This window comes from Dromiciops gliroides, chromosome 5, assembly GCF_019393635.1.
Source record: "Dromiciops gliroides isolate mDroGli1 chromosome 5, mDroGli1.pri, whole genome shotgun sequence".
NCBI classification, from domain to species: domain Eukaryota; kingdom Metazoa; phylum Chordata; class Mammalia; order Microbiotheria; family Microbiotheriidae; genus Dromiciops; species Dromiciops gliroides.
Genome location: NC_057865.1, coordinates 207,772,281 through 207,785,610, shown reverse-complemented (window position 1 = coordinate 207,785,610; position 13,330 = coordinate 207,772,281). Strand labels below are relative to the sequence as shown.

Sequence of the window (13,330 nt, the reverse complement as noted above, 5' to 3'; positions counted from 1 at the left end):
ATAAACTGATGCAGAATGAAGTTAGCAGAACTAGGAGAACAATCTACACTGTAACAGCAATATCATATGATGATCAACTGTTAATGCTCTTCTCAGCAATATAATGATCTAAGACAATTCCACAAGATTCATGATGAATAATGCTGTCTGCCTGCAGACAGAGTCTGAATGCAGATCAAGGCATGCTATTTTTTCACTTTCTTCATTTTGTAACAGGTTTTTTTGTTGTGTTTTCTTTAAAAACATGACAAATATGAAAATGTTTTACATGATAGCACTTATACAATCTATATCAAATTGTTTATCGTCCCAAGGAGGGAGGGAGGCAGGGAAGAAGAGAGAGAATTTGGAACTCAACATTTTTTTAAATGAATGTTGGAAATTATTTTTAAATGCAATTGGGAAAAAATAAAATATTAAAAAAGGAAAGAAAAAAGAAAGTCCCATCTCACATTTCTTTTTAATTCCTAAGATGTTAAGTCCTTTCTTTAATTTAGTTAGCTCAATTCTATACCAAAACTATGAAGTTATAATGAGAATTATGTTTTACTTATTTTCCTCTAACAAGAAAAGGTTGCAAGAAGATTCCTTATGAATAAAAAATTTAGAATAAATGGATATTAGCTACATGACATCATATGATTAAAAGATATCTATCTGGTAACTCTAATGGTTAAGAGAAAAAAGTCAAACAAGGTTCATGAGAAACATGAGCTGAGGAAAAATACTGGGATTTTTTAATATCAAGTATACCTTGGGTATGAGGGGTTTTTTTGCTTTGGATTTTTTAAGGGCTATTGTTGTTCACTCATTTTTCAGTTATGTTGGACTCTTCATGACCCCATTTGGGGTTTTCTTAGCAAACATACTAGACTGGTTTTCCATTTTCTTTTCCAGCTCATTTTGCAGATGAACACGGTTAAGTGATTTGCCCAGGATGACACAACTAGTTATTGTCTGAGGCCAGATTTGATCTCAGGAATATGACTCTTCCTGGCTCCAGGCCTGTTCCTCTGTCCACCAAAATGATGGAAGAAGCAACTTAAGGATTTGTTCTTTATGGTTTGTGTTTGTTCTAAAATAATTATACCCTAAAACTGTATTATTTGTTTTTTTTAATAGAGTTTGTTTTAATAAACAAATTATATTATTATACCAAGTGCTTGCTTTAAAAATGTTTATGGCAAAATCTGCCTTAATGTTTATACTGCTGAAGTATGCTAAACATGCTGATTTTGTGAATGTATCCAGGAGATAACCATCTTAGGTCAATGTAGTTGAAAAAGCTGCTATAAAAAGAAAAGTATACATACTCTTAAATTTGCTTTAAAATAATTCACATACACTTATCTGTACTTCAACAACATCCTTAAATCGTTGTAAGCTGGAAACCAGAATATTTGCAAGCAGATCCTGCGTTTCTGTACACAAATTCTTTTTTGTAATCAAACATCCTAGTAGACTCAAACCCAGGCACTGAATTACTGAGAGAAAGAAAAAGTGAACATAGCAATCAATAATGGCTCTCAAACTAAGAAGGCAAAAATATATATCTTATTTCTATCACTGCATTTTGTTTTTGCACCATTTTTCCATAAGATATTCCTTCCCCCTTCCCCATTTGCAGAGATTTAAAAATAGAGGGAAAAAAATACTTCAGCAAAACGAATGAACATACCAACCATGCCTAACAGTATATGCAATATTCCACACCCTTCATTTTATAACCTCTCAACTCTCCCCCAGAGCAACACTTTTGTGTGTATATGTGTTTGCTTATTTTTAAAAGAAAGTAATGTTTTTTTAAAACGCTGAACAAAATAGGATAGAATATTGAACCATGCTAAGCTATTGTTAATCTTACATACTTAATAAACATATTTCTACTGACCTCTGTCATCTGGATACATCTGTAGTGTATGAAGTACTGAATCAAGGGCCCCTTGTTGAGAAAACATTTCTAATGCACCAGAACAATTTGCTAAAGAAGAAATTATTTTTAATCCACATATTTGAATTCCAGGATTTCCAATAAACTAAAAATTTCAAAGAAGAAAAAGGATTTTTAATAGGCTCATTCAAAATTAAGAATTTCTTCTCATCCTATAGCTACAGGTATTATCAAAACAACATGGGCAAATATACAATTCTTGATTCATTTAATAAATTTTAATAATTATTTAAATAAATATGTTTTTAATAACAATATTATAATTATAGTTTCCTAAGAGGACCTGTTACTCTCATAATGTTACATATTATCATCTTTATATTCAAATTTAAAACTTGTCTTTGAAGTTCTAGGTTGTTTTTTATTCTTTAAAATATATTTACATTAGTAAGTAAGCAAAACATTTTTATCACACTAAAATTCCAAAGTTAACATGTTATTTGGGATAAAAAGCAATCCATTAAACTCCTATATTTAGGAAGGAGAATTATATCCAATCAATCTCTGCATACAAACAGTCCTTGTCCTTATACTACTGAATGAATACTTATGTTCATAGTTTTCACAAATTAAGAATAAAATTATTCACAACAGGGGCAGCTAGGTGGCGCAGTGAATAGAGCGCCGGCCCTGGATTCAGGAGTACCTGAGTTCAAATCCGGCCTCAGATACTTAACACTTACTAGCTGTGTGACCCTGGGCAAGTCACTTAACCCCAATTGCCCCACAAAAAAAAAAAGAAAAATTATTCACAACAGTATCTCTAAAATAGTGTTCTTAACTTTGAATTCATGAAACTTGTTAAAACTATATTTCATTATAATTGGTTCCATGACATTTCACAAAAAAAATCACAGTCATATGTGTGATATATATATATATATATATATATACACACAATTATCACTGAAATTATGATTATATATACATAAAGAAATTCTCAGTATGGAAACTCCTTCCATTAATCAGCAACAATTTGGCAACTTAGTTTTAGAGAGCTACTGGTGGCACTTGGAAATTAAATGACTTGCTTGAGATCACAGAGCTAAAGTGTATCAGAGGCAAAACTTGAATGGAACAATAACTCAGGAGGGTAATTTCTCTATCCACTATACCCTGATGCTCATATAGGATTATAAATTAAATTACAGGTAATAAAATCTAATAGTCTTGCCAGCACTATAAAACAACATCACTTCTACTGGCTATTAATAATGTTAGTAACAAGAATAAAAGTATAATTAATCTTTAATTCTAGGGGGAACCTAAATAAGAATATTTTAGTTACATTTATTGTTGGGATACTATAAAAAACAATGATGAATTTCATGTATTTATTTATTTATTTTTTGGGATAATGAGGGTTAAGTGACTTGCTCAGGGTCACACAGATAGTAAGTGTCAAGTGTCTGAGGCCAGATTTGAACTCAGGTCCTCCTGCATCCAGGGTTGGTGCTTTATCCACTGTGCAATCTAGCTGCCTCTAGGATAATGAATTTCTAAACATACCTTATTTAAAGCACCTAGAACCAGTTTGTGAACGTCATTCAATAGGCACTGGTTTTTAACCACTTTTAGATTTATATTTAATAAAGCATCTTCCTCAGGTTCCTTCTTTGATTCTAAACACAAAGGAAAAAATTACTTGTTTGGGGGGGATTTAAAAATTGAATAGACTTCTATTTAGTATATGCATTTAGTAAACTCTAAGTTATCTGTTGGACTTTTTGATACTCAGAAGAAAACTTGTAAAGAATTTACATAATCTAATACTATAAGACAAAGTATGAAATAAGGACTGAATAGTCTATGTAAAGAGTTGCTGAATACAAACGAAGGGCAAAAAAACCCCCTAAAACACTAATTCTCTGATAAAATATGATCTTTTTGTTGTTGTTGTTGTTGTTGTTTGTTTTCAGTAACACGGCAGGCTGAGATTAAGGAACTAAAATCACTTCAACCAGTACTACACTATTTAAGAGAAAATACAGTCATGAATTTCTGACAGGCAAGGGATGGTCAGACATAAGATGTGGTATGTGAGAAGGGTACAATTAGATGCCGTAGAAAAGAAAATGTAAAATGTGGTGATGACAGAAAAAAAATACAGTACCACCTTAATTTTAGTGAAGAGGCTAATGAAAGTAATTTAATTACAGAAAAAAAGAGTCTACATTTGACTATATTATAGCATTGTGCAAACAACATAAAAAAATTAGAAGTCAGATGTGCAATAGATAACAAATCACTGATAACTGATAGTACTTGCAAAACCCAAGAGTGTGATGATAATTCTTTATGGATAAACCCCATCTTAATTCAATTTATTTCATAATGAGCAACCTTATGAAACAAGGCATGGCAAATGCTATAATCTTCTACACTGACTGATGACAGTCTCCCTTTTTAATGAATATTCAGATAATAACCATTTCAAAAATATTTCATTAAATTCCTAGTTGTAGTAATTGCTGTTCGACTCTCTGTGACCCCATTTGGGGTTTTCTTGGCAAAGATACTGAAGTGGTTTGCCATTTCCTTCTACAGCTCATTTTACAGATGAGGAAAATGAGGTCACACAGCTAGTCCCTTTGAAGCCAGATATGAATTGTCTTCCTGACTCCAGGCCCAACACTCTATCCATTGTGCCATGTAGCTATTCTCTATCATAACCTAATACAGACCAGGTGAAGAAATTTTTGATTTTGGCAGGGATGTTTATGGGGAGATTTTGAGTTGAATTTTGGACATGAGAAGTTGAAAATCCCAGTGAGGCATTCAGGTGGAGATTTTAACAGACAGATAAAAATATATTTAGAGGCTCCAGGATAGGTTTGGGAGTTGCAATATAAATTTCAGAGATACACAAAGGAAACCACTAAACTATATGAAATGTATGGAGAAAATAGAGGGAAAAGTACAAAGATAAAACCTAATGAGATACTCCAAAGAATTAAGAATATAAATCTTCCAAAGGTGTGGAGGGATGACAGTCAAGGTAGAAAGATAACCAGGAGAACACAGCATCACAATAACAAAGAGAGGAAAGAATATCAAGAAGAGATAGTTAAAAGCATCATTAAGTCCAATAAAAACAAAAAATTAGAAAAGGTCTAGTATCAGATTTGGTAGTTAAGAAGTAGAGAGAAATAGGAGGACACCTTTACGACAATAGCAAATCAAGATAAAGTTATTTTAGGATAGAAAAAGGCATCTTTGTAAATAAGGTAAAGGAGAGTAGGGAAAGAGACTGAATATGAAAAAAAAAAAAAGGAAAGGAAGAAAGGAAAAAGTCAATAAAGCAAAGTACCAGAGGAGACAAAGGAGGATACAATCAAAGATATAAGTAGAAGAGATCGTTTTAGGCAGAAGGAGGCCATCGCATACTCTGAGATTAAAGAGGAAAGAAGGTATGAAGACAGGTTTTGAGACATAAAGCCGATATGAAAAACAAAAGGGAAGCCTTTAATTCTCTTAATAAAGTAGCAAATTTTACATCTTCTGAATGAGAAAAGGCTTTTGAAGAGAGAAAAGGTTTTGGGAGAACTGCTGTGGAGAGTATACCAGATGAATAAAGGACCTTGTATAACTTATATTGCCTAGTTGAGATTGTGGCACTCAGTCATGTATAATATCAATATTAAATGTTCCCATATTTATGGATGTGTCTGTAAATATACAAAAGGTGACAATGTTTTAAAAACAAACAAACATATTACCTTCTCCCACCTATACTGCTAGGAAAAGGAAGCCATGCCTCCTCTAGGGTTTTAAACCATCCTTAAGGACAAAGTGAGATCTGTTCAGATGAAAGCATAGGTAGCAAAACCAACCAGGCAAAAACAACTTGGTGAGGTTATAGTGAGAGGTCTGGTAAGGAAACTATTAGCGGTGGATCCTAAAAATAGGCAAATAAATAAAGTCTACAAGGCTGAAATGGAGGGATCTAAAAATGAGAAGTTTCAACACAATACCATAAAACTAGTTCAGTAAACTGGTATGCCAGAGATAGCCTATAGAGAACTGACCCCTACTTGAAACAGAGAAAAAGGGCAATAAAAATGGTAGAAAACAGGAACTTCCAGAGAAAGAATCAAAGTTTATGAAGATTACCAGCCAAAAAGTTATTGTGCTCACACCCAGAGCTTTCTTTTAAGCTGAGGAGAGGCAAGAGAGGCCTCCCCATTCTGCCAAATGAAAGTTCTTTCTCTTGCAGGAAAGATACATACTAAAACATACAAATCTACAAATGCTAACCTTTCAAATAGTTACCACAGGAGGACATATATTATTTCAATTATGCTGACTATGCTCAAAACATCTGATGCCCATAAAAAGAAAAATTTTAAAAAGAAAATCACTACTTGTGTTTTAATTATAACTTGGTTTATAAACTCCGACAGATTCCTAACTTGATTACTCATCTTATTTACCAAATTTCACTAAGAATGTTTTTTGTCTGGAGAAATCCAATCTAGTCTTCAAAGAAGTTATTACTAACAGTTGAGGATATCTGAAAGAATGTGCCTGCAGATGCCAAAAGTAATTTTTAAAAGGTTTCTTTTCTTTTTTTTTTTTTAAGTGAGGCAATTGGGGTTAAGTGACTTGCCCAGGGTCACACAGCTAGTAAGTGTCAAGGGTCTGAGGCCGGATTTGAACTCAGGTACTCCTGATTCCAGGGCCGGTGCTCTATCCACGGCACCGCCTAGCTGCCCCTAAAAAGTGTCTTTTTTAATATTTAATTTATTTTCTCTCCCCATCTCACTGCCCTTCCCTTCTACCAATCAGTAGAGAGGAGGGAAGGGAAAAAGAAACAAAACTCTTAACAAACATGGATAATCCAACAAAACAAATTCCCACAGTGGCCAAGTCCAAAATTTCATGTCTCATTTTGGACTATCTGGTCTTATCAATTTTCTGGCATGAAGTGGATAGTATAATTCATCTTCGGTCTTCTAAAGGTGAAGGCAATTTCAAAAGAATTCTAAAAATGTGCTGCACAATGACAATATCAGCATTGGAAGTTTCTCAATATCAAAGCTCACTGATCACATTACTTTATATGAATGTAATTTCTTTTTTAAATGGTCCTCTAAGTATCGCTGACCTTTATCTACTTTTTTACTGCTGGTATAGAGGCATGAATTTTGTTTGGTTCTACAAAAATTAGACCTTTAAAACATGAGATTACTTAATAAGTCAGAAATCAGACTAGCTAGTCATCTTCTCCCATTATCCCTGGCAAACAAAACCAATTCTATCACTTACCTGGGGCAATAATATGTAAAATAGTTCGAAATGCCTCCAGCTGCACTGTTGATGAGGTTTTATGATTTTTCATAACTTTTATTATGTTAGATGTCACCGATGTCATTACATCTAGGTGAAGGTTACTGAAGACATGGAATTTAAATAAATGATAAAAAGTGAATACTACATAGCACATCTACACATTCAAAACATCATGAGAGAAGAATGTTATGCAGAATTTTAATTCAATTTAAATTGTATACAGTGAACCTTGGAAAATCATGAAGTTAATCTTTAAGCCTGAATATAAGAAATTTAACAGCACCCTAAATTGTGGGTTAATGTGTTAATGTACCAAAGTCAATGAAGTTTCCCATGTTCTTATTAAATTTATATGTGTGTGTGTGTGTGTATGTGTGTGTATACATATATATAAAATTGTCGTCTCCTAGAAGAAAAGGATACTATCCTGTGTGCCATATAACTAGAGCTCATTATTGCCACATGATAGATTTTTTTAGGCTACACATATTAATTTCTTCTCCATACATAAAATTGTCATATATAACATATTATATCTAGATATTTTCCTCAATGGAATGTAATAATGCATCCCAGAATTTAAAAAATAGCTGAAATATGACCAACCAGAAAAGAAAACATTTATTTGGTAAGAATAAATCAAGAATCAAGAATTCTATAAAAACAAATATTCCTAAAAACTAATGGAAATCCATCTGTACTGCTTTTAGTAGTATTAGCAAAAATTAAATCTTGCTTATAAAGGAATTTTGAGTAATTAATATTGCCTAAATTTCCAGCTAAAATAATTTAAAGTTACACATGGATTCCTGATTCCTGAAACTGAAAATCATTTCAGGGGCTCTTTTATGCATAATTGTAAAGCAATTTTGCACCTCCATTTCTCATTCATAAGTATTGATTAAATAATTAGATTACAGCTATAGTAACTGCAATTTGATGTCTTCTAATCTGGTGTGTTAGCACACAGACAACTAATTTGGAAATTACTCCTATCCCAGTAACTTTTTTCCTATCTTCTTTATGTATTTTAAGAAGTATTAAAATTCAGTACTTTGTATGGTAGATCAAAAATGTTAAGGAGCCCTACCTATGGGTTTGAATTGTAGTCAACTGGTAGGTTGCTACAGAAGAGAAACAACTAGGTAGATTTCTCCCTTGCTTGTATCTATTTCTCTAGTACCACTGGATCAAATAAATTATATAATATATAATATGCATAGTAAACTTTAAAGTACTTTTAAAAAGCTAGTTATCATCACTTAATAAACAGTTTGAAATATAGGTAGGTACTTTCTATAAATGCAATTTAAAAATTTCCCCCCCTAAAATCTAGCACCTATGAATAAAAGTTGAAATTTTAAGTAGGAATTCTAAAATCCTAGAAATGGAGTGCATTCTATTCCTGAAGTGCCACAAAATTAACAGACATAGGTCCATATTTCTCCAGAAAAAGTTTTAACCTTCAAATTTTTGAAATTATTAAAAACATCTTAAAACAAAATTCTACCTGATCCAAAATCAGGTACATTCATTATCTCCATAAATCTGCATTACCTTTCTTTCAAAAGATGATTTAACATTTTACATCCACTTTCAGCCACTTCAGGGAAGTGTATATGCTTGATCATTAATAGCAGCACATTCCAGTATATTCCTTTTGACAACAGGGCTTTTCTGATATTAACTATAAGATAACATATTATTTGCAGAATGAAAATATTTTTCTGTAAACATTTGACAAAAGAATGTATCACATAATCCAAATTAATAGGAAAAATAGAATAATACAGATTTACTTGTATAATTTGGCTATTATTACCAGTTACTCTAAAATAAAAACTTCTAGGTCACCTGACAAACAAGATGGAGAACAAAACATTTTTTCTGATTCCCATAAGCTCTCAAACCTTTTCAAAACAGAAATTATGTACCACGGACAAAGCAACTTCTGCTGTCCCAATGATCTAGGACAACCAGAATTCAAAAGAAGATTAGTGAAAGAAAAACCATGAACCTATCCTGAACTCACTAGCTAACCCAACAAGGAAAAAAGAAACAAGAAAGAAATTTCCATTCAAGTTTATAGATAGGAGAAGAGTTTAGGGACAACTGGATAAAATAGGAAAATAGGATTATATAAAATTAAAAAGGTTTTGTACAAACAAAACCAGTGCAGCTAAAATTAGAAAGGAAATAGCTAACTAGGGAAAAAGCATTATAATAAGTTTCTTTAATAAATGTCTCTCTTTCAAGCTATAGAACTATAAAAAATAGCAATCATTCCCCAATTGAGAAATAGTCAACAGATATGAACAGGGAACTCTCAAAAAGAAATCTAAGCTACCAACAGCCAAATAGGAAAAAAAAATGCTCCAAATTGGAGAATTAGAGAAATGCAAATTTAAGCAATTCTGAGGATTTGCCTCGTGTCCATCAGGTTGGCAAAAATGACAAAAAAGTGAAATGATAAATACTGTTGTATTTATTGTTATGGGAAAAACAGGCATATTAATGCACCACTGGTGGAGTAATTAATTGGTCCAGCTATTCTGGAAAGTAATTTGGAGTTATGCTCCAAAAGCGAATAAAAGTGGCATACAGTTTGATCCAGCAATACTACCAGTAGGCAAAAAGTTCAAAAAGAAAAAAGAAAGAGGAAAAGCACTAATATGCACAAAATAGCACCTTTCATACTGCCAAAAAACAATAAATGTTGGGAGTACCCATTAACTGGTGAATGTTAAACAAATTAATGGCATACTATTAGACTAAGAAATAATGAAAAAATTGGTTTTGAGATAGACCTAAGAAAGCTTGTATGCACTGAGCGAAATGAAGAGAACTAAGAGAATAATTTATACAGAAACCATAGCTTTGAAAGACTTAAGAACTCTAATCAATGCAAGAACCAGCCACAATTCTAAAAGACCCATAAGAAGCATGTTATCCATCTCCTAACCAAAAGATGATAGATACAAGATGTAGAATGAGTCATATAACTTTGGACATGAACAAAATAAAAATTTGTTTTTATTAATGATATTACGTCACAAAGGTTTTCTTTTTCTTTTATTTTTCAACTGCTGGTAGTGAGTTCTGTGGCAGTGGGGGAGGTTGAAATTCTTCTCATTATTATTATTATCATCATGTTTTTTTGCAGGGCAATGGGGGTTAAATGACTTGCCTAGGGTCACACAGCTAGTAAGTATCAAGTGTCTGAGGCTGCATCTGAATTCAGGACCTCCTGAATCCAGGGCCAGTGCTTTATCCACTGCGTCACCTAGCTGCCAGAAATTATTCTTAATTGAAAAAACTTAATTTCTTAACACCGAATCCAAACACATTTCCATTTCTTCAAGTTATTAACTCTGTTAAAGATAATAAATTTAGAATTTAAAATTTTTATTCATAAGCTAATTTGGTTTTACTCTTTTAGGTAATAGAGTTATAATAATTTCAGTTCAATAGATATTTATTAACCACCATCATCCCAGGATATGGAAATACAAAGATGGCAAGTGGCCTGGAGGAAAGAGCACTGGGCCTAGAGTAAGGAAGACCTGAATTAAAATCTGGTCTCAGAAGCTTACTAGCTGTGTGACCATGGGCAAGTCACTTAATTTCTGTCTGTTTTAGTTTCCTCAAATGTAAAAAAAAGTGATAATAACAGTACCTGCCTCAAAAGGTTATTATAAGAATCAAATAGGATGATATTTGTAAGGCACTTAATAAATGCTTGTTTCCTCCATCCCAGCCCTCAAAGAGCTTACAGTGAGGGGTGAGGTAAGAAAGAAACACAACTTTAATGCAAAGTGGAAAATAAGTACATAAAAGTGATTAAAGAAAATAGAAAAAAGAGTAACATCTGAATGAAGCACTCAGAAATATTATGTATTTGAGTTGAGCCTTGAAGCACAAGAATGATGTCAATAGGAAGTAATGCTCTAGACAAGGAAAACTGAGTGAGCAAAGGTACTGGGGCAGGAAAGGGTAAGAAAGTTTGCCAAAAAAAAAGTAGTATAAAGTGCATGAAGAATGCCATGAAATGAAGGTGGATATGTAGATGAGAACCATATCAAAAAGTATCTTAAATGCCATATCTGGTCATGTGTAGAGAGCCACTGAAGGTTTCTGAGAAGAGAGGTATGATCAAATCTATGCATTTCTAGAAACAAATTGAAAAGACTTACTGAAATAGCACTATAAATATCTAAGAATGGATTCCAGGATAAGGAGAGGGTCTTAGGCCCTAAGATGTGTACTGATCTAAGAACAAGTTCAGAAGCAAGGAACAAATTCATGGTTAGAATAGAGGTCAAAGAGTAGCCTATAGTTCTGACACTTTGAACCAGCAGAACTGGCTAAGTGATTGAGTGCAGCAGCAGTCTATTGTAACTCCAACCTGGGGCAAGCCCATAGATATGTTGATCATAACCAAAGAATGCAGGCTTTCCCCTGGTTAAGATCACTTTGGGAGTACTGAAAGCTTGCAGGTCCACAGATTTAACTGTCCTGGATATTCTTGAAAAGCACAATACTCAATATCCCAAGAAACTCATGGGATAATGCACAAGTTCAAGCCAGAAATACAAAGAGCTCAACTATATTATAGTCTTAAATCAGGAAGTGGTCTGGTGGAATGAGCAAATTATAAAAGAACTATCATGGTGAATGAGATGCTCACAACACAAATCCAGAAAGAGAATGACTACAAAACAACTAGAAGCAATGCCTCAAAGAAAAACAGCTTGAGTATAAGTTCAACTAGATGCTGGAAAAGATAAGGCAAAAGGTTTTTTTGTTTGTTCCTTTTTTAAGATTAATACATTTTGGGGCAGCTAGGTGGCGCAGTGGATAGAGCACCGGCCTTGAAGTCAGCAGGACCTGAGTTCAAATCTGGCCTCAGACACTTAATACTTACTAGCTGTGTGACTCTAGGCAATTAACCCCAATTACCTCACCAAAAAAAAAAAAAAGATTAATACATTTTGTTAGAGGGGATGCAGAAAGGTGGGAAGCAATTTTTATGGCCAGTACTTCTGATAAAGGTCTCATATCTAAGCTATATAGAGAAGTCAATCAAATTTATAAGAATCCAAGTCATTCTCCATTTGAGAAATGGTAAAAGGATATGAACAGGCAGTTTTCTGATGAAGAAATCAAAGCTATCCATTCCCATATGAAAAAATGCTCTAAATCACTATTGTTTAGAGAGATGCAAATTAAAACAACTCTGAGGTACCACCTGACACCTATCAGATTGGCTAATATGACAAAAAAGGAAAATAATAAATGTTAGAGAAGGTGTGGAAAAACTGGATTGTTGGTGGAGCTGTGAACTGATCCAACCATTTTGGAGAGCAATTTGGAATTATGCCCAAAGGGCTATAAAGCTGTGCATACCCTTTGATCCAGCAATACCGCTTTTGGGTCTTTTTTCCAAAGAGATCATAAAAAAGGGAAAAGGACCCACATGTACAAAAATATTTATAGCTACTCTCTTTGTGGTGGCAAGGAATTGGAAATTGAGGGGTTGCCCATCAACTGGGGAATGGCTGAACAAGTTGTGGTATATGAATGTAATGGAATTCTATTGTGCTATAAGAAATGATGAGCAGACAGATTTCAGAAAAGCCTGGAAGGACTTGCATGAACTGATGATGAGTGAGATGAGCAGAACCAGGAGAACATTATACACGGTAACAGCAACATTGTGTGATGAACAATGGGGATAGATTTGGCTCTTCTCAGCAGTGCAACAATCCAAAACAGTTTCAAAGAACTCATGATAGAAAATATTCTCAACATCCAGAAAAAAGAACTGTGAATTATGAATGCAGATTGAATCACACTGTTTCTACTTTTAGACTGGTTTTTTTTTTCCTTCTTGTTTGAGTTTTTTCCTTTGTGCTCTGATTCTTCTTTTACAAGATCACTAATGTAGAAATATGTTTTATGTGACTGTACATATACAACCTATATCAGACTGCTTTCCATCTTGGGGAGGCGGGAGGGAAGGGAGGGAGGAGAAAAGAAAAATTTAGAACTAAAAATCCAGTGTAAACAAATGTTGAAAACTATCCT

The 13,330-nt window shown here is 33.4% G+C and overlaps 1 protein-coding gene across 2 annotated transcripts in view; it reads right to left on the bottom strand.

The window, feature by feature from the left end:
• LRRK2 (leucine rich repeat kinase 2) overlaps positions 1-13,330 on the bottom strand; it is a 200,985-nt gene that overhangs the window by 141,766 nt on the left and 45,889 nt on the right. For both annotated transcript variants that reach the window (XM_043968574.1, XM_043968575.1), the window contains 5 exons: positions 8,801-8,930; positions 7,220-7,344; positions 3,461-3,573; positions 1,892-2,036; positions 1,345-1,484 (listed from right to left, as the gene is read on the bottom strand). In XM_043968574.1, coding sequence (XP_043824509.1) covers positions 1,345-1,484; positions 1,892-2,036; positions 3,461-3,573; positions 7,220-7,344; positions 8,801-8,930 — 653 coding nt within the window. The remainder of the gene's footprint in view (positions 1-1,344; positions 1,485-1,891; positions 2,037-3,460; positions 3,574-7,219; positions 7,345-8,800; positions 8,931-13,330) is intronic.